Here is a 21800-nt window from a genome sequence, read left to right on the forward strand (position 1 = left end):
GTGCTGGTCTTGCTTTCGGACCACTGTAGCCATGTTGCTGACCAGTAGCTGATGATGCAGGTTAACCAGCATGGTGGAGGTGGTTGATCAAGAAAGTGTTGCTGGTTTAGCTAGATCAGGAGCCCACTGGAGGACCAGCATCCAAAACACAACATGCTGTGCAACCATCCATGCTGGTCTTTTCAGCAAGAAACAAATTTTACATCTTTATGTAACTTTTGTGGTAGCAACTAATTTAAGATGTTCGATACAGCATGTTGTGGGAGTAGTTACGAGCATGGAAAAACAAACGACATGTCTGCAGATGAAGGAAATTTACTCGTTTTAATAAAATCCAGCTGAAACGGCACAACAGCAACAGAAAATGTGGACCATAATAGTTGTTAACTGCATTAGACTACACTGTCAGTTGCAGTCTTCCTTCCCAAGCATACTGTTGCCGTTTCGCTCATGAATGGGCCCTCAGTTGATACGGGCACAGGAAACAATGGGACTTCAGCATATGCAGCAATCTGCAAATAGCTAAAAATACCTGCTTACGGCTGACTTTAACTTCTTGTGCTCGAGACAAACCCAGATTCCCTAAACGCAGGGCGTAACGAAAGCCCACAAATGGTCAGAAAAAGGTCTTTCCAGCTGCCTATCTGTGTATATGTTTGTGTGTAGGTGTGTTTGTAAGCACGGTTTCCTGGCTCTTGGCCTCAGAATGCAGAAAACAAGACTGGGAACTCAGAAACACATGGTGTCCATCGGACATGTGCAATTATTCTTTCTGCTGTGTAACTACCACCACACTTAACAGACAAACAAAGCTATGTTCAACCCCAATCAAACTCACTCTACATTAATGGCAATGTTTAGCCTAAAAATGTGAAAGAAAATTTTTTTTTTTTTTTTTTGCACATTAGTATTTCGTTTTCATTTACATAAGCTTTTCAACTATTTTTTAGGGGTTTTTTTCAGTTAACAGCAACGATTATTAATAGTTTTAGTCTACACTATTAATGCTGATTTAAAAAAGACTCGTTAGCCAAGAGTCCATGGAAAACCTCTTGATGTGCAGTCAGTGAGATGTGAAAAGTACTGCTTGTGAGGAATATTGTATGAGGACTCTAAATCAGCGCTCATACAGTATCTCAGTCACGCAATCTCCCCTAATTTCTGTGTATTCACAGAGAAGGTTCCAGTTGGTAAGGGGTGAAATGTGGCGGAAATACCGCAGCCCAAACACATTAGCGAGACAACACCTGTGTATTTATGGATCACGGGTTTTCACTTTGGTGTAGCATTCCCTCAAGAGAACAAAAAACAGGAGATAAAAGTAAACAACTGCCCTGTCACAAGGTCCCCGGGAGCCTAAACTAGCTTCGGTCAGTTCCTGCTGTGAACTCTCTCCACCCTGTTTCCCTTCTGTTAGAGCGCTACACTGCTGAGAGATGTTTCCTCTAGTGCCATGCTGACTTCAAAAAGAGCTCAGATTCAGGAACACTGAGTATTATATAAGCCACGAGAAAACAATGCAGCCCTGGGGAACTGATTGTCACCCTTGAACGGTCGGCATGCAATTTTTTGGCAGGTGTGCATTGCGTTTTATAAACGTTTTAGAGTAAACAACTGCATTAAGATCCTATTGTCCTGGAACAGTGATGCAATAAATCACGTAGTATACGAGGTGGTTTTGTTTGATAGTAGTGTTATGTAAGACGCACTTCCAAAAAATAATTCAAAACGCAACTTTCTTGTATTGTTGGACGAACAACGAAAATGTCCTTGTGCAAACAGGCAGAGACCGAGTCTCCCAGCAGGGGAACACTCTCACTTATAGTTACACAGGGTGGAGGATTGAACACAACAATACAGCCCTTCAGCTCTCAGCATGGACACCGCCACCAGCCCCAGACGCTCAGGTCAGAGGTCACGCTCAACCAATGATTCTCTCTTTTCACAGACCTGCTGTATAGTTTGCACTCGGCTGTAACCGACAGTATCTGCAAGGAGTACAGCATTGTTCACAATACAGCTGAATTTATGTTCGGGGAGCACCCCCAGCAAGACTTATGGATATGACTCAGCGGTTCTTTTAAAAAACAAGATGTTTTGTAATTCGATACAGCTCAAATATCAAAATGTTAGCTATTAACATTTGTATTTTAAGGGGATTTCTGTTCTTGTTTATCTACTTTGAAATAGCCCTCTGGTCATTGTTTTTGCTGTGATGTGATTCAAATTCAATTCAGATTATTTCTGAAGATGATTCATCCTCAGCAACTCACTTGGTGTCTGATGACAATGTTTGGTAATGTGCAGTGACTGCATTGACCGTTCAGTTTTATAAATGCTTGAACACATATCCAACCCACCCAGCTTTTTTGAGTTGTGAAATATCAAAATGACACTCAAAGCTTTTCCGGGCAAGTTTAGAGAATGAGCAGTGTATGAGCAGCGTCAGCTTTTAGATGATAATGTCTTCCCCTAAAAATCTGACATCAGTGAACATAAACACATCCGTACTGTTAAAGATAGTTGGCCTTGTATAGTTCGTCAACCAGTGCCAGTGATATTCCACATACGCAAACGCTAAGCCTGTGGTTTCCTGAGCTGATTGCAACCCAGACAGTGAATCATTGTGCTACAGATGGGAATCATTTACTGGGGAGTGAACTACAGATTGATTTGAAATTCCAAAATCAAAATGAAGTTCAGGAATGTTGTAATAAATGAGAGGAAAAAAGGAAGTTGATGCTAAAAGGTGAAGTGAGTAATTTGCAAATTTGAACTTTCTCCTATCCTAGCTTAAAATGCAGAGAAAACTATACAGTAAGTAACCTATCTGCAGGTTGATTTTCCTGCTCTCTATGTTTGAGCATCTGTTACGTGTCAGAACGTAAGTAATAATGTGTAGAACAAGTGAACGTGTACGTGCTTGTTTCTTTTGTGGGTTTCCTCTCTCTCTCGCTCTCCTGTCCCTTAATTGCGTTACAGGTGCAGCTGTTTAAGTGGGCGGGGCTGATGGACTCGTCGAATGGATATAAGCTGTGTGGAAGCTTCTATTCCTCGAGTTCCCCCTCCTGCTTCACGGTGTTATATTGTCAGATCATAGTGTGTCGGATCATAGTGTGTCAGTGCTCTTTGGTGTAGAGTAAGCTGCTTGTGTGCAGCACCAATGTTGTTAGCGGTATAGGCCGGTAATTGTTGTCTTGATTTACTTTCCAGACTGTTTGAGAGGACGGAGGCCGTTTGTTTATTTTTCACCTTTTCTCCTGTTTATTGGTTAGTAGGGAGGTAAGCATTGTATTTTATTTTATTTCTAAACCCAGGGAAGACTATCTAAAATCTAGTCAGAACGCCCGTTTTGTTTGTTGTTTTGTGGCCGACTTTAATCCTCTCAGTTCACACTTTGTTTTGAGCGAACCAAATCTTACCCCTACTTCTACAAGGAAAATGAAAAATAAATGTTTACTTTTCTTGAACTTTTGTTGTGTTGTGGAGTGATTTAGTGGAGCAGGAGACGGAACTCCGGGCGGTGCCTTTTAATAGGTGTCGCTCTCTTGTGTTAGTGCATGTGGCACGTAACATAATGGGGGCTCGTCATCAAAGTTCATAATTCTTCGGTCAAAGTACAAAACCTCAAATTTGGTGAGTAAAAACAAATTTTTTTTTTCTCTCCTATCTAACTTTAGATAAAATAATTGTGGGTGGGGAAGAGAATAATTATGGAAGAGGAGATTGAAGCTTTTATTAGCTCTCCGTCTGTCGAGCAGTTGGATCGTTTTCAAAAGAAAGAATTGCTGCAAATTGCGCAGAGTTTTAAAATATCCGTGTCATCTTCGGCACTAAAAGCTGATATTAAAAAGAAAATCCTGTCAGAGATGATCTCTCTTGGTCTCTTGACCGAGGAACCTGATGTACCTCCTGCACGTGAGTTTGATCCTGATGTGGCATTGAAATTGAAAGAGTTAGAATTAGAGATTAAACGTCAAGAACACGAAACTCGTGTATTAGGTTTACGCGAACTGGAGTTGGTTCGTTTAACCAAACGGGAGAAACGAGAACAACCTTCCGTTAGTGAGCCACAGGGTTCTTATAGGTCAAACCAATTTGATCCTACTCGTTATATGAAGCTCGTTCCCCAATTTAGAGAATCGGAGGTAGATGCTTACTTTACGGCTTTTGAGAGGGTTGCAACGAAGCTGGCCTGGCCCAAAGATATGTGGGCAGTGATGTTGCAGAGCAGCTTCGTGGGCAAGGCACAGGAGGTTTGCTCTGCCTTGCCCATTGACGACTCCCTCGATTATGATGTAGTAAAAGCAGCGGTTTTAAGAGCATATGAACTCGTGCCAGAAGCATACAGGCAAAAATTCAGAAATCATACTAAGGCGGCTAGACAAACCTTTGTGGAGTTTGCGCATGATAAAAGGGCAATGTTAGAGAAGTGGTGTATTGCGTCTGAGGCTACAACGTTTGAGCGCTTCCAAGAATTAATATTACTGGAGGATTTCAAAGGTTGTCTCCCTGAAAACTTAGTGTTACACTTGAACGAACAAAAGGTTTCTAGTTTGTCCGAAGCTGCAGTATTTGCCGATGAATACGTACTGACTCACCGAACCATTTTTCCCACGCCCCGACAGAGTCAAAATGTTAGGGGGATTGCTGAGAGGGGTTCGTCAGACGTGCGTTACCCAAGAACCGACACTCGTGCGTGCGTGCCCGGGAGAAGTACGTTTAAAAACACAGGGTCTAAACGCGCGTGTTTCTTCTGTCTTAATCCCAGTCATTTGATTGCAGACTGCAGGGCATGGAAACAAAAGAATGCGGCTGTTAAAGCAAAAAGCGTTGCGCATTTGGTTCTTGAACCGCAAGTAGAGATGGCTGAGACGTTTTCACCTGGAACAGAGTTGTTTAAACCTTTCTTGATGAGCGGTTCAGTTGCCATTTCTCCGGACGATGCGTCAAAACATGTTACCATTTTGCGTGACACTGGCGCGGCTCATTCGTTCATTCCGAAGAGGTACTCCCGTTGTTCGCGGACACGTATACAGGGACTGATATATTAGTGCGTGGAATTGAGCTCGGATGCGTGAAAATTCCTGTTCACTCCATTTCTTTGAAATCCGAGCTAGTCTCAGGTCTTGTAAACGTGGGAGTATGTGTCAAACTACCAATTGAAGGTGTCGATTTTATTTTAGGGAATGATTTAGCAGGAGGCAATGTTTTTCCCTTTCCTGTAGTATCCGACTGTCCAGCGCAAAATTCAGCTTCACTCGATGTCTCTCCTCCTCTACTTCCAGCGTGTGCGGTGACGCGCTCACAGTCACGGAAGTTCGCAGACACGGTCGATCTGTCTGACTCGTTCCTGTCGGATTCGGAAGCTACGGAGCTGTCATTGTCAGTGGATGACAATGTGTTAATGACAAGCTCTAATGTGCGTTCTCAGGGCCAAACTGGTATAGTCGGACGAAAGCAGCTTAGTGGGGCACAAAAGGCAGGTCCGTCTTTGTCACGTTGTGTTGAAAACGCGGTGAAAACAAAAGATGAACTTGCTTGTGTAAGGATGGGTTACTATTGGGATGGGGATGTCTTAATGCGTAAGTGGCTTCCAGTATCTGGGGACAAGGCTGGCTTAGAGGACCATACTTATCAAATTGTAGTACCCTTGTGTTATCGGTCAGTAGTGCTCGAGCTCGCTCACGATCACCTAATGGCAGGACACTTTGGGATCAATAAAACTTTTCAACGTGTTACCAAGTATTTTTATTGGCCCGGAGTGAAATCGAGTGTCGCGAAATACTGCCGTTCTTGTCATGCGTGTCAAATCGCGGGGAAACCTAATCAGGTCATTCGACCCGCGCCCTTACACCCAATTCCTGTGGTGGGGGAGCCGTTCGAACGTCTAATATTAGACTGCGTAGGACTGCTCCCAAAATCGAAAAGCGGACACCAATATCTCCTTACGCTGATGTGCACAACCACTCGGTTTCCGGAGGCGATCCCTCTCCGTAATCTAAAAGCTAAGACGATCGTGAGGGAACTAATCAAATTTTGTTCTCTGTTTGGTCTGCCGCGTATAATACAAACAGATCGTGGAACTAACTTTACATCGAAACTGTTCAAGCAAGTGCTATCTAGGATTTCAGTGTCACATCAGATGTCCAGCGCCTACCACCCACAGTCGCAGGGGGCGCTGGAGCGGTTCCACCAAACGCTCAAAACCATGCTGCGTGTTTACTGTGTAGAAGCGGGGAAAGACTGGGCTGAAGGTTTGCCCTTATTACTTTTCGCCGTTCGTGAAACTGTGCAAGACTCTCTCGGTTTCAGCCCAGCGCAGTTGGTGTTCGGTCATTCTGTTCGTGGTCCCCTTAAACTTTTGAGTGAACAGTTTCTTGAAAACGAGATTGCGCCGACGCCGGTGACTGAGTCTGTCGCTACACTCCGCAAACGTTTAAAACACGCTTGTGACCTCGCAAAATCGAATCTGGCAAGCTCACAGAGGGTCATGAAAGACTATTATGATCGCAAAAGCGGGGTTCGTTCATTTGCTGCTGGTGAGATGGTACTGGCTTTGTTACCGGTTCCTGGAACATCTCTGCAGTCCCGTTTTTCTGGTCCTTACGTTGTAGAAAGAAAGGTGAATGAAACAAATTACATACTGAGAACGCCGGACCGTAGAAAAAAAATGCGAACGTGTCACATCAACATGCTGAAGCCCTATCACACGAGAGAGCAAGTTGAAGCGTCAGTTAAGAGCGTGACCTTAGTTGCCCCTTCTGTTCTCCTGAACGATATTGTGGATGAAATTGGAGGATCTATTCCAGCGCTGCCAGGGGATAGCTTGCGTAACTCTAGTATACTCAGCGATTTGCACTCCTTCCTTACTCACTTGCCAGGTCGACAAAGAGAGAATATTATTAAATTGATTGACAGTTTTCCCAGTATTTTTTCTGATGTCCCATCTCGCACTAATGTGCTGTTCCATGATATCGACGTTGGGGATGCGTCTCCGATTAAACAACACCCCTACAGAGTTAATCCGCATAAACGTGGTATCATGAAAACAGAGGTTGAATACATGTTACATAATGGGTTAGCAGAACCAAGTCAGAGCGCGTGGAGTTCTCCCTGCCTGTTGGTGCCTAAGGCCGATTCGTCATTTCGGTTCTGTACTGACTTTCGAAAAGTTAATGCTGTCACTAAACCTAATTGTTTCCCTTTACCAAGAATAGACGATTGCATCGATCGGGTCGGACCTGCCAAGTTCGTCTCGAAACTTGACCTTCTCAAAGGCTACTGGCAGGTGCCTCTTACTCCGCGCGCTGCTGAAATCTCAGCATTTGTCACACCTGACTACTTCTGTCAATACTCCGTGATGGCGTTTGGGATGCGGAACGCTCCGTCCACGTTCCAACGCCCAATGCAGCTGGTACTACGTGATGTACAAGATTGTACTGTTTACCTTGACGACATTGTTGTGTATTCGTCCACGTGGGAAGAGCACATTGCAACGTTATAAGACGTCTTCCGTCGGTTAGCTGGTGCATCGTTAACCGTGAACTTGACGAAATGTGAATTCGCCAAAGCCTTCGTTACCTATCTTGGCAAACGTGTGGGTCAAGGTGAGGTATGTCCACTGGATGTTAAAGTTGCGGCTATCACTGAGTTCCCTAGACCCACAAACAAACGTGAGTTACGCCGTTTTATCGGTATGGCTGGGTATTATCGCGGATTTTGTTGCAATTTTGCTACTCTTGTTTCGCCTCTAACAGACCTTCTCCGCCCGACACAAAATTTTCAATGGACCTCTACGTGTGAACACGCTTTTTCAGGAGTGAAAGATCTGTTATGTAACGCCCCAGTCCTGGCCGCACCTGATTTCGAACGTCCTTTTCAACTTGAGGTTGACGCCAGTATGGTTGGCGCGGGAGCTGTCCTTCTACAAACATCCGAAACGAACGTCAAGAGACCGGTGTGCTACTTCTCGAAGAAGTTTAACCGCTGCCAATACAGATATAGTACTATTGAGAAAGAGGCTCTCTCCTTACTGATGGCGTTGAAACATTTTGAGGTTTATTTGGGTGGCTCAACCCTCCCTATTAAAGTTTATACGGACCATAACCCCTTGGTTTTTCTCTCTCGCATGTACAACGCAAACCAACGCTTAATGCGTTGGTCTCTCGCCCTTCAAGAATTCAATTTGGAAATTATCCACAAGCGCGGCACTGAAAATCAAATCGCCGATGCGCTGTCCAGAGCGCACAGTGCTGAATAGATTAAGGGATCAATGAGCTATAGCCATTAATCTTTGGGGAGGGGAGGAGTGTTACGTGTCAGAACGTAAGTAATAATGTGTAGAACAAGTGAACGTGTACGTGCTTGTTTCTTTTGTGGGTTTGCTCTCTCTCTCTCTCTCCTGTCCCTTAATTGCGTTACAGGTGCAGCTGTTTAAGTGGGCGGGGCTGATGGACTCGTCGAATGGATATAAGCTGTGTGGAAGCTTCTGTTCCTCGAGTTCCCCCTCCTGCTTCACGGTGTTATATTGTCAGATCATAGTGTGTCGGATCATAGTGTGTCAGTGCTCTTTGGTGTAGAGTAAGCTGCTTGTGTGCAGCACCAATGTTGTTAGCGGTATAGGCCGGTAATTGTTATCTTGATTTACTTTCCAGACTGTTTGAGAGGACGGAGGCCGTTTGTTTATTTTTCACCTTTTCTCCTGTTTATTGGTTAGTAGGGAGGTAAGCATTGTATTTTATTTTATTTCTAAACCCAGGGAAGACTATCTAAAATCTAGTCAGAACGCCCGTTTTGTTTGTTGTTTTGTGGCCGACTTTAATCCTCTCAGTTCACACTTTGTTTTGAGCGAACCAAATCTTACCCCTACTTCTACAAGGAAAAGGAAAAATAAATGTTTACTTTTCTTGAACTTTTGTTGTGTTGTGGAGTGATTTAGTGGAGCAGGAGACGGAACTCCGGGCGGTGCCTTTTAATAGGTGTCGCTCTCTTGTGTTAGTGCATGTGGCACGTAACAGCATCCCAACCAGCCCGACACAGACAGTTTTAGGGTGGCGCTTTCTGTTTGCAGATTGTGAGTGTTTCAAACTTTTTTGACACCAAGGATTTTTCACAGCCATTATTTGAAATTAAATGCAAACACAAATTAAAATGAAAAGACTGTACATTAATGTTTAAAAGTTTGGGGTCAGTAAGTTTTTTTTAAAGAAATTAATACTTTATATAGCAAGAATGCGCAAATTGACAGTAAAGACATTTGCAATGTTACAAAAGATTTCTATTTCAAACAAATGCTGTTCTTTAACTTTCTATTGATCAAAGATTCCTGATAAAATGCACAACGGTTTCCACAAAAATATAAAGCAGCACAACTGTTTTCACTGTTTTAAACTTTGAATTTAAAATCTATTTCACATTAAACTTTTGAACAGTAGTGTAAGTGCCAGATGCACATTGTAAACTCACCCATAAAGGATCCAGTGCTGCAGATGAGACTGAAGAAGCAGCTCTCTGGAGGAAGTGTGCCGCATTTACTGCAGATCAGAACATCAGAACAGAGGTTAGATGCCCAGGGTTCTCACCACATGAATAAACACACATACATACATGCTCATTCCAAAGCAAAGGGTCCTGAGGGATGAACTCCCATTGGCAGTTGACTAAAATAGGACACTCTGGCTCTTGGGAGCACACTGGCAGCTGTGGATTATTGGGGAAAAAGAGGGATGGAGCTAGAAAAGGGCTTGAGGACCCTCGGCTATTCTCCCACAGCTGTCACACTGTATGGGAAATGACAAAAGATAAGCAAAGATAGGGCCTCCACTGATGAAAGACTGTGCAAGCGCCTCACCATGAAAGGAAATCTTCCTCTTTAATGCATAGGTACTCTTTACTGAAGACCAGTTCAGCTTTATATAACATGTCACCATGGTATGAAGCTTTCAAAAGAAGATGCAGCTGTAAATATACAGTATGGAGTAAACAAACTTCAATTTAAAGTCAAGCAAAAAGTTCTGAGAATGGCTGGCTGCCAACTTTCCAACATCTCATTGGATTCACTGTCTTAAAGGGATACTTCAAATGTAAATTCTGTCATTATGTAATCACCCTTATGCCTTTCTAAACCTGTATGACTTTCTTCTGTAGGTAGATTGAAGAATCTCCACACGGGTCTTTTCCAAACAAACAATTCATGGTGACAAAATCTTAAAAAATGACAAAAAAAAGCATTATAATAGTATCGTAAAAGTGATACATATGACTTTTGACACTACATATGACACTTTATTTCAAGTCTTTTGAAACCATACAATAGCTCATTGTGAAGATTGAGAACATACCAAAATATAATCAATATTCGTTTTTGGAGCTTGACTGTCGGGGTCACTACGAATTATCATTGTATGGAAAAAGACCAGGGTTAAGAGTCTTCTGAATATTCTTTTGTTACATAGAAGAAAGAAAGTAACACAGTTGGAACAACATGAGAGTGGGTTAATTATGACAGGAAAACTGTAAACTAACTAAAAGACCAAATGCAATGTTCTCCTGAAAAGCAAAAAAAAAAAAAGTATTAGGGCCAGATTTACTAACAGCTTGCGCCAGTGCAAACCCTCTTTTGGCACTAAAAAACTACTGTCAGGAATTACTAAAGACATTCAGGGAGAAGTTAACGCTGAAAGCCGTGGACACAGTTATTTTTCCGGCTGTCCTTATTGCATATGCATTTGTAGGAGTTTCCCTTTCAGACGCACAATTTATGGGAGGAGAGTATTTAAATAAATCATGCAAGGGGATTTACTAAGGTTTGCATTGGTGAATGTGATTTCACCAAGTGCAACATGTCCCTGGATCAACTTTTTTTAATTTATCCTGGAACAACATTCAAATCAACCAATCAGATTTGATGGACAAGATTACAGTTTGTGTCAAGTTTAGGCTTAGAACCATGGTTAGGTGCTTCTACATCAGTGTTATTCACCTATCTTTCCCTCTGATTTTAAGATATGACTTATGGGTAGAGTTAGGTTTAGGTGTAGGGATAGAGTTAAGACTACATTTTCTTACAGGAATGTTGTTCCAGGATCAATAAAATATGTTGATCCAGGAACATGCCTCACTTGACAAAAATCACGGTAATCGGTTTGCACTAGTCAATTTACTGGTATTTGCGCCATTATTTAACGCCCCAAAAAGCATGTCTTAAAAACCAGACGCAAATTTGCGCTGCTCTTGGTAGATTGCGTTGGTCATTATGGAAATGATCCGGCTGCGTCTGTGATCTTTAATTTGCACGTCGTCAGTAGATCACGCGCAGAACTTTCCACTCCCATCGGCACTTTTATGGGATTGCGCTCTCATGCTAATTTTCCCTGTTTAGTAAATATGCCCCTTAATTTCTACAAATTCCCTGAAGCAAACTCAGCTAGCCTAAACCAATTTTCTGCCAAATGAGCCTCGACTGGATTACATATAGCAATGCTTTCTATAAATACATCACTGAGGTGTTAAGCTCTATAATGATAAGCTAAAAAAGGAGTATGCTGTTCCAAGGTTTTGTTAGTGTGTGTGTGGATTTGACCTTTCACCCACTTCAGATACCTTTAGGCTAAGAACCGCAGACTATGCTGGGTAGCAGTCAAAATAAACCCACACACAAACACAGACGAAAACACCCACACTGCTGGTAGTGGAAATGCAGATCATAGACACACCCAAAGACATTTCGCATATAACTCAAGTTCTCATACTCCATAAACCACACAGCTCTGAAGGCAACGGAGACAGACGGTCTATTGAACAGCTCGGGTCAAAGATCCCACAAGTTATTCCAGAATCCACAATATATGCATTGTCAGATTTCCCTTTGATGAGAAACTGCCTAGAAAAGTCAAATAAATGAGGCTAAACCATCTCAATGTTCTTGACATTTCTTTCAGTATGGTTTTGATTTTTCCTCAATAATTTGGGAAATTCCTTTGTGTGGTGGACAAGTGGCAGTTCCTGAAGAGTTTTTCTCTCAGCAAGAAAAATATCTCTTAAAGGGATAGTTCACCCAAGAATGAAAATTCTGTCACCATTTACTCACCCTCAAGTTGTTCCAAACCTGTGTGAACCAAACAGTTGTGGGGCACCATTTCCATCCATAGTATGGGGAAAGAAATACTATGGAAGTCAATGGTGCCCCACAAATGTTTGATTACAAACATTCTTCAAAATATCTTTCTTTGTGTTCAGCAGAAGAAATACATTTATAAAGGTTTGAAACAATTTGAGGGTGAGTAAATAATGACAGAATTTTCATTTTTGGGTGAAATATCCCTTTAACTGAAACTGCTTGTTAAAGATACAGAGTAGGTCACACATAACAATGTTTCTAGATTCCTGTTTCTCCCTGACCCCGTCTCAGTCTTAAGATGGAGGAAAAGAGAAATGACACACCAGAGAAAAACAAGAGATGTGTGCAGAGGAAAGGAAGGGGTTGTTGAATGAAGAATGTGCTGACACAGACCACTGCGTCAGGTAGGGAGGGAGTCTGAGAAGGGGCACTTTCCAGGAATATGGTGCACTTTGGAGTTCATTTTGGAGATTTTTTTAATGAAACACAGACTTCATATTTTTGGTAGTGAGAATTATTAGGGTGCTTTCACACTTGGATCAATTGTCTGGTCCGAACCTGAGTTTGACTGCTCCCCCTGCCCCCACTGGATTGGGTCCGAGCAGCAGCGCGTTTGCATCATCAAAGCAGCACCTGTTTACCCCTGTTGCTTAGTAACAACGATGCAGGAGAAGGCGGCAAAATGTTTAGTGTTGCTCACCTCACTTATACTTTTTTTTTTTTTAACCTTTGGTTTTGTTTTCTATCTGCCATGAATGTTCTATATATGTTCTGAAGAACACGGAAGTCCACTTGTGTTGAAGACGAGCAGAAATAATACATCTCACTGATTGCGTCCGTCCGTCACGCTTGTCAGGAAAGTGAGTGAGAACACACACAAGCACAGTTTTATCAAATCATACATCATTAGTCGCGGTTCACTTCCGCGTTTTAGTACGATTGTGTTCATATCAGCAGTGAACCGTACCGGAGTTCACATTAACTGTACCCCAGACCCCCCTTTTTAGGCTAACTCGGGTATGAGAGTTCAGAAAACAGTGTTCACATCCAAATGAACCAAACCCGGGGGCGTACCAATAGGGCTAGTGTGAAAGCACCCTTATTTATGGCTTTTATAGTTAACTCTAACTAAAACTAAACCTAAAACCATCAAAAAAACATTTTCATTAATGTTAACTGAAATAAAATATTAAAATAACTTGTTTTAAAGTGCCCCATTATGCTTTTTCGCAGTGTGTAATATAGCTGTTTATGGATGTAAAAAGTCTGCAAAGTTTTCAAACAAAACTAAAAGTTTTGAAGATCAAAGCCTAGACAAATAAAGTTATCGTCTCCTCAAAGAAAGAATCAATTCTGAACTGCTGAAACGAGTCGTCAGCAATTCTAGTCTCACTTCCTGCTCGAACCTATGTAGGTTTGTAACAAATTTGCATAATGCCAGGGGTAGGGTTGGGTACCGAAACTCGGTGCCAATAGGGAACCGGTTCCGACGTAAACGGTAGTAATCAGACCGAATAAGAACGACAATTTCGGTGCCTGATTTCGGTCCCTGACTTAATTAGGCACACACACACACACGCACAGTCTCTTCTGTCTCGCAAGCGCGCTCTTGCTCGCAAGGTTTGGCTGCATTTCACGTGTAAAATTACGCGTCAGAACGCCCTCTGGGTGTGCCCATAGTCTGAATCCCATATAGAATCAAGCCGATTCATTGGCTAATGGCGCGGGCGCCGCCTCGACGCACTTACATCGTCATATTATGTTGGCGCGCGCGCGCCATCTGCTCCTCAGATTTCTCTGTCGAAAAAGGAAGCTGGTCGGCAGCGCGAGGAGCTTGGCAGTGTCTCGTTCCCTATTGAGAGAACATAGGTTACACCAGTAACCAGATATGTTCTCTTTCATAGGTTCACTCAACGCTGCGTAGCTAAGAAGCAGTGGATTTGTAGGCTGCTGTATCACGTGCCGTTTGAACTGACGCGCTACAGCGATCTGTCACATTTCAAAGAGCCAAAACGTTATTTATTGTGTGAATCTCGTAAAAATATTGACAGAATCTGACAGCTGTGGATTTGTTCCGTATCAAAAGTAACCTTCTCTGTCTTGTCTGTCGGTGTCCTCTTTGTCCGCGATTTTTCTCTGCGTGAGAAAATGGATGTGTGGCGTGCGTGAGAGCGTGTGAAAAGGGTCAATGCGTGAGAGTTGGCAGCTCTGCTAGTAATCTCTATTAATCTCCAGTATTATTACATTGTTTGATACAATATTGATTTATTTGATATTATGTAAATGTGTAAAATGTAATGTAAAAATTTGTATTTTATATTGGTTTTATTAATACCATATGTTACTTGTATTTATATTGTTTAAAGATTTAAGTTAATATTGTGTCCAGTTTGGCCCTGTAAATAAAAGGGTATTATTTTTTGATAAAGTGTGTGCGGTTTCGTTTTCTTAAGTACCGTTTCAAGAACCGTTTAAGCACCGGAACCGTTTAAAAAATACCGAGTAGGTACTGGTATCGGATAAAACCCAACCGATACCCAACCCTAGCCAGGGGCCAGAAAGAAGGGGTTAAGAGAGACTGAATCTTCGAACAAATCGTTTTCAGACTCTGAGAAATGAGATGATGCGCAAAGTATATTATGAGAAAATGTACGTTTTTTGACCTATGATGCATGTAAACTTATTGTAGGAGGCCTCCAAAACAAAATGAGGAACCTTTAAAATAGCATAATAGGGGCACTTTAAACATCAATTGTCTGTACTTTAATGGTGATTTTGTTGTAGAATTCTTGACGTTCTCAACCAAAAAAAAATAATGTTAATGTTAATGTTTAGTGAGCGTTCCATATATTGTGCACATTGTAACCCTGAAGAAGTTACATCATTTGGACCCTTTCTACAGCATGACAAGGAGTCATTCAGCATGGCATGTAAATAATCTCCATAATAACCCTTTTCTTAATGTTCCACAAACTGTAGTGTTTCCTCCATTCGTAAAACTCAAGCAATTCTCTTATTGAAATGAAAAAGTTTTAAACATAAAAAATACAATACAACTACAAAAGATATGATGTCACTAAATCTTAATTAAGGCTAAATCTACATCCCTGGCTGTTACCCATTGTCAGTGTTTTTCTTACTGTTACTTCATACAGACCTTATGAGAGGAACGTTGTCCAGAGTACAGCATAAGGTTTGTCCCCTCTGCATTGGCAGATCCACCTCACATGACTGGTTATACATCCTGCAAGCAAACAAATACTCAGACCCCCACATATAAATACAAAAACATATACATTATGGAGTTACAGTATAACCGAGTCCCGACTCGGTTGTACTGTAACTCCTATAACCGAGTCCCTTAGTGGGAGTCTACTTTAAGATCTTGCTCACTTGCTATAAATAATAGTCAATCATACCAGACAGACCTGAGTATTAGGAAAGCTGCATCTGTCTGTGAATTTGAACAAGTTACACAGCGCTGCATTCCTACTGTACACTGGATGATATGATCAGAGTTACAACTCACTTCCAGTATAAACGTGTTTTCACAGCCGCCATTACTTCGATTCATACTACACCGTGCAAAAATCAAGGCAAACATAATGTGGCTACACTTCATTACTAAAGCAAACACATCCTTCGCTACAGGACTAATGCTCCTCCCACCAGGAGGAAAACACTGAAAGACCACTGTTGTTTCCAGAGTGTAAAAATTATCCAGGAATGCAAAGCACCTAAAAAGGTTAAAGCAGCCTTTCGGCTGAATTTCATTAAACAGACCGAATTTGATCTTGTTAGCTCAGCTTAATTAGATTTTTCTAATTTTTCACTGATATTCTTAGACAGTGGGTTTTATTCATTAATTCCTTTTATTCACAAGTCATATTAATGAGTAATCCTCTCCGACTGCTTCTGCTCATGGACCCAGATGCCATTTTTACCATTTTAAATAATTAAGGTACAGTGTAAGCCCAACAGCAGCGCTAACATTTAAGTTACCTAGACACTGCTATGCTCAGGTATGCTAATGTTTGACTAAAAGCACAAGTTAACCTGCAATTCTTCATTGGCTGACATGTCCATGAGCCATATTAAGTTAATAAGAAATGATTTGGACACTCGCTCAACATCTCATATCAAATACATTACTCATTAGTGCAGATGACGCAGAAGAAGTGTATTAGACACAATGCCAGAAGGTCTCTCTCTGATGTGTGCATTTTAAAAAGGTGTTAGTTCAGTATCGGTAAATGGTTAATATCCTTAGAGCTCAAATAAGCTCTTTTCTTTCAAAAGATGAAAATATGCATATTTCAGTTACCAATATATTAATAAACATATACAAATAAAAATACTTGTGTAAATGCTTAATACATTTTTATATTTTATGTGCATTAAATAAAGTGTTATTGTACAGTTTAAAATATTTAATATATTTAATCATTAAATTACATATATTGAATTAAATGAAAAAATGTAAAATACCATATAGCATAATGTAATCTTACAATTAGAAAAAACAAATAAATAACTTTTGAAAAGTGGACACATTGATATTTAGTTTAAAAAGAAGACTTCTTACCAGTTGTCCACAGGACAGACATGTTGATTATACAAGGCCATGGCATACCTGGAAAAATAGAAATGATAGTACCTTAGAAACATAATGTAATCAGCGCAAACCAGATAAAAAATTTTAAAAGGAGGATTTAAACTTGCATTTCATTTTTACTTGCCTCGACTTGTTTAAAATAGATTGTGTAAAGTGATTTTTTGACTCTGTATTATTACACCAGTAACACTTATAAGGTCTCATTTGTTAACATTAGTTAAAGGGATAGTTCACCCAAAAATTTAAATTCTGTCATCATTTACTCACCCTCAAGATGTTCCAAACCTGAAGGAATTTCTTTCTTCTGCTGAACACAAAAGAAGATATTCTGAAGAATGTCGGGAACCAAACAGGCCCAGGGTTTCATTGCCTTCCATAGTATGTAAAACATACTATGGAAGTCAATGGGGCACCTCAACTGTTTTGCTACTGACATTCTTCAAAATATCTTCTTTTGTGTTCAGCACAAGAAAGAAATTCAAACAGGTTTGGAACATCTTGAGGGTGAGTAAATGATGACAGAATTTAAATTTTTGGGTGAACTATCCCTTTAATGCATTAACTAATATGAATTAACAATGAGCAATATATTTTTACAGCATTTGCTAACTAATGTTAACAAATGAAACCTTTTTTGAAAAGTGTTACTGGTGTAGCTCATGAAAACACCATCTAAACAAAATGGACACAAACAATTCATAATAAAAACTGTGTTCTAAAAGAATCTGTCTTTGAATGCACCAATGATCATGTCAAAATAAAAACTGTTTCAAAGCTGACCACAAGAGCAATGTAAACCACTGATGTCTGAAATTAAGCAAAGAGATGCAGTATGACTCATGAGCCCAGAGCTTTAAGGGCTGAAACATATAAAAGTTACTTTATCATTATAGGTTACGCATATGGACATAAAGAAAGGATTATAAAAAATATGCTGTGGTCTCCTTCACTACCGCAACAGCCTGTATTCACAGATAAAATCAGAAGTGCATGTCCTTTTGACGTGACTTTCTGTTAGCATAGAACCAAAAACCGGAGAGCTCTGGAAAATTAGTCAACTCAACCTGTGCATCTTCAGCTTACCCTGGCGTTATGTGTCATTCTTTGCTCACACTTATGCAACAAGGTCAGCACACTCGTGGTCCTGTCACACTGACCCTCATAAGATGTCAATGAACACAGGACCATCAGATAACGGTTAAAGTAAACGTTTGCCAACTGACTTTTACAGAATCTGATGAAAGACAATTTCCAAGCAAGCAAAATTTGCTTACTATGGAAACTTGTTTCCACCACGGAATAAAAAATAAATAAGGTAATAGCGTTTTTTATTTATTTCACAATTTGGACCGTTTTTTCTCAGAAGTTTATATCTTGCAATTGCAGGTTTATATCGCACATTCTGCTAAAAATAAAAATAAAAATTATTGTGAGTTATTCTGACTTTTATAACTAGCAATTTGCAGTTTGACTATATTTCTTGCAATTGTGAGATATAAAGAACTTGCAGTTGCAAGTTAAGTCTGAATTTTGAGATAAAAAGTCAAACTTGCAATTCTGACTTCATTTTTCACAATTGTGAGATATAAACTTGATATAAAGATAAAGCAGTTAAAAGGCAAGTTTTAAATTTCGAATAGTAAGATATAAACTTGCAATTCTGAGGGAAAAAGTCAGAATTGTGAGATAAAAAGTCGTAATTACCTTTTTTATTATTTTATTCCATGGCGGAAACAAGCTTCCATAATTACAAATGGACAATGAGAGAAGAAAAGAATATTAGGTGGTCTGTGTTAACACACTCGGCACCTGCTGATGGATACGTCTTTCTCTCATGCAGATCTCACTGTTGACATACACACAAACACATTTGCATTTGTCCAACGTAACTGCATCTGACAGCACGCAGGGTCAGATGTGGGCTAAGCAGCAATTAGGTTTGTTTTCATCTCTAGTAAATAGTGTGTGTGTTTGTGTGTGTCCACAGCGAGACAGATCACCTGAGCCTTGCACTACACTTAGCACAACGCTGAGAGAAATTACATTTGGTAAACAAGCATTCTGCCATCTGCCCTGGCTGGTGTTGTAAATAATCACGCAGACTGTTACCAGGTCACTTTCAACATCCCAGAGAGGCGCACAAGACATGCCTAGGAGAACACAGTCTGGCTAGAGTAACACAGCCCCCGCTCTGATACTGGAGCCCATCTGTTCACCATAAGATTTGGATTCGCTCTCTAAAGTAACTCGTGACAGGAGTCAATCGTGAATTTTTTGGCTGAACACTTGTACTTCTTCATTTTTTATTGAGCAGGGCACCACAAACTTCAAAGCTTTTAAAGGGATAGTTCAACCAAAAAAGAACATTCTGTCATCATTTACTCATCCTCATGTGGTTCCAAACCCGTATGACTTTCTTTCTTCTGTGGAACATAAAAGAAGATATTCTGAAGAATGTTGGTAACTAAACAGTTTTGGTGACCATTGACTTCCATTGTATGGGCTAAAAAGACAGAAAGTACGTCTTTGATGACAGAATTTTCATTTTAATTGAATTAAATGATGACAGAATTTCCCTTTAAATAAAGACTTGGCATAGCTCATGAATATTTGCCATCAAAATTACATTTTAAACAGAAAGAGTTATGATAAATTGTAGTAATATTTCACAATCTTGTTAGTGCTTTCACTGTGCATTCAATCAAATAAATGCAGCCTTGGTCAACAGAGAGACCCCTTTCAAAAACATTTAAAAAATCTCACAGACCCTAAACTTTTGAACGGTATTGTACATAATAATTCAATTTGAATTGTCTTAATAAGATACAGCACTCTGACTAAAGGCTGTTTGAGGAAGAGGCGAGGATGAATGCTTCATAATCTTGTTTTAATTAACCTTCTTGAATCGAATTGCGTACATTTTTACAAACAACCTCCTTAAACAGCTGGCAGACTCCACCAGTGTCCATACCCCCTCCATTCCGCATCATGTACTCCGGTCATTCACAAAGACACCTTTTGCTGTGCAACCACAGCAGGTGTGAGAAATCAATCCCCAGGAGCTTTAGGTCCAATCAAACCAGAGACCAGACCTGATCTGAATGGATTATTAGGCTACATCTCCAACCAGAGAGGCACAATGCTTGTATTGTACCATCGAGGACACAGATGTAGCACTGACTGTTTTAGCTGTTAAAGGCAACCAGCTTTAAAATATAAAGCCTTTGTTATGAATAAATATGCTCAGTGTTGTTTGCATAAACAGTACGTTCAACTATGCAACGTCCGGGACTATGCAAGCATGTGCGACGTTACCATAAACAACAGCCTCAAAGTATAGAAATAACGTTCAAATGGAAACACTGGCTTGGAAACTTGCTCTTGCCTAAATGGAAACTTTTTTTTTTTTTTTTTTTTACACAATGCAGCCTGAATAATTTAAACAACCATTCCACTGGTGTGTAACTGTGGGCTACATACTCCTCAAAAACTGCCTCCAATGAAGTGTTTAACTAACAAAAAAACTTGCATTATGAATCAATTCTATAAGAGAAGATTCAGAACATGCCAGTCAGTTTCAGTCGTGCTTTGAACTGTTGATGTTGTTGTTTTTAGTAACGGTAACAGTTCTTATACAGGTCATAATTAGAGGTTCCATATTCAGCTATGAAAACATGCCATTTCTTGCATAGATACGGGGCACGTTTAGTCCATGTTGTATTGGGAACTTCTCCCAGACCTTCACTACAGGAGTCATGGAGAGAATAAACCAAACATTCTCTCTCTGGCATAATAGATGAAAAGTCGCTGATGCTGCTCTAAGTTGCTCTCCTCTGTTTTACTCGCTCCTCTGCTTGCAGAGGCTTATGTAACCACCTCTGTCGCTTCAAACTCAAGGCTCTGCAGGAGAGGAAGGGGATCTTGAACTCCCTGTAGAAACAGGGCGCCTGCAAGCTCTCCACAGGAAGGAAGTAGGGGCAACAAGCAATGAGACGCCAGCACAGCGCTGCACCTTCAAACTAATAAAACTGTATAAAAGGTAATCCACAGCCCCTCGAGTCTTCCAACAACTTCCATCACACATGAAGCCAAAAACCTTTTTTTCTTAAACATTACCTTGAACTACAAGTCTTATCAACCGCATGCCGGTTCATGCAAAGCTCTCTTCCTGAAGATCCATTTCTGTACCATCACAAAGTTACTAATAATGACCTCAAAGTCTTCAACATTTTTCAGGCAAGTTCAGACGAGTCAGTTATGGGCACGCTTGTAGTTTTATGTATAGCCCACTCCCCAAAGAGCAGGTTCAGGAATACTGAGAGTGGCTGCATTTCAGATGTTTTAGCTCGTAATTTTATCTTTGCACACATAATAAAACTTTCCATAATAAATTATGTCACAATGAAACTGCATGTTTCAGTAGCAGCTTTGAGGCGCCCCCCCCACCCCCCACCCCCCCCTAAAAAACTGACATAACAGACTTTTCTCCTCAGCTAACAAAAATATGTTCTAAAAACTTTTTGCTAACATTCTAATGCTAATTGCTAATGTTCTCTGAAGGTTCAGCATTTTGAATGGTTTAAAAACGTTTTTTCTTGTTTAAGCGAACGTTAAGGGAACATTCCATTTTATCATTTTCCAAAAATTATGGGAATGTTACTTTTTAATGTTCTCTGAACCTTTTGAAAGAAGTAGTAACAAAAAAAACATTAGACGAATGTCCAACTAAAACATTTAGGAAAAAACGTTATATAAACGATGTATAAATAATGTTTTTGTGCTAACGTTTTGAGAACATTATTAAAGACCAGATCGAACGCATGATAATGTTACTGGAAGAAACTTTGTTCATAACTTTAAGAGAACCATGCCAGAATGTTAGCCAAAGTTTTAAGAACGTTAGCTGGGTCTCGGTAGGGAGAGAAGGCAACCATTTCAATGCAGGCCAAACCTAAAACTGTGATTTACTTGCATTAAGTACACTGACTTCAACATATTCTATATCTACTGGCTACATCACACTGTTAAAACAATCTGACACATATACAATTACAACTATACAAC

At 40.4% G+C, this 21800-nt stretch overlaps 1 protein-coding gene across 2 annotated transcripts in view; it reads right to left on the minus strand.

The window, feature by feature from the left end:
- Positions 1-21800, minus strand: part of zgc:154058 (Transmembrane protein 150A-like) — a 45640-nt gene that overhangs the window by 22667 nt on the left and 1173 nt on the right. For both annotated transcript variants that reach the window (XM_056248065.1, XM_056248066.1), the window contains exons 3-5: positions 16707-16754; positions 15279-15365; positions 9469-9536 (exon numbers count right to left, since the gene is read on the minus strand). In XM_056248065.1, the coding sequence (XP_056104040.1) occupies positions 9469-9536; positions 15279-15365; positions 16707-16754 (203 nt within the window). The remainder of the gene's footprint in view (positions 1-9468; positions 9537-15278; positions 15366-16706; positions 16755-21800) is intronic.

This window comes from Rhinichthys klamathensis, unplaced genomic scaffold (assembly GCF_029890125.1).
Source record: "Rhinichthys klamathensis goyatoka isolate OS25496 unplaced genomic scaffold, OSU_Roscu_1.1 h1tg000053l_1, whole genome shotgun sequence".
NCBI classification, from domain to species: Eukaryota; Metazoa; Chordata; class Actinopteri; order Cypriniformes; family Leuciscidae; genus Rhinichthys; species Rhinichthys klamathensis.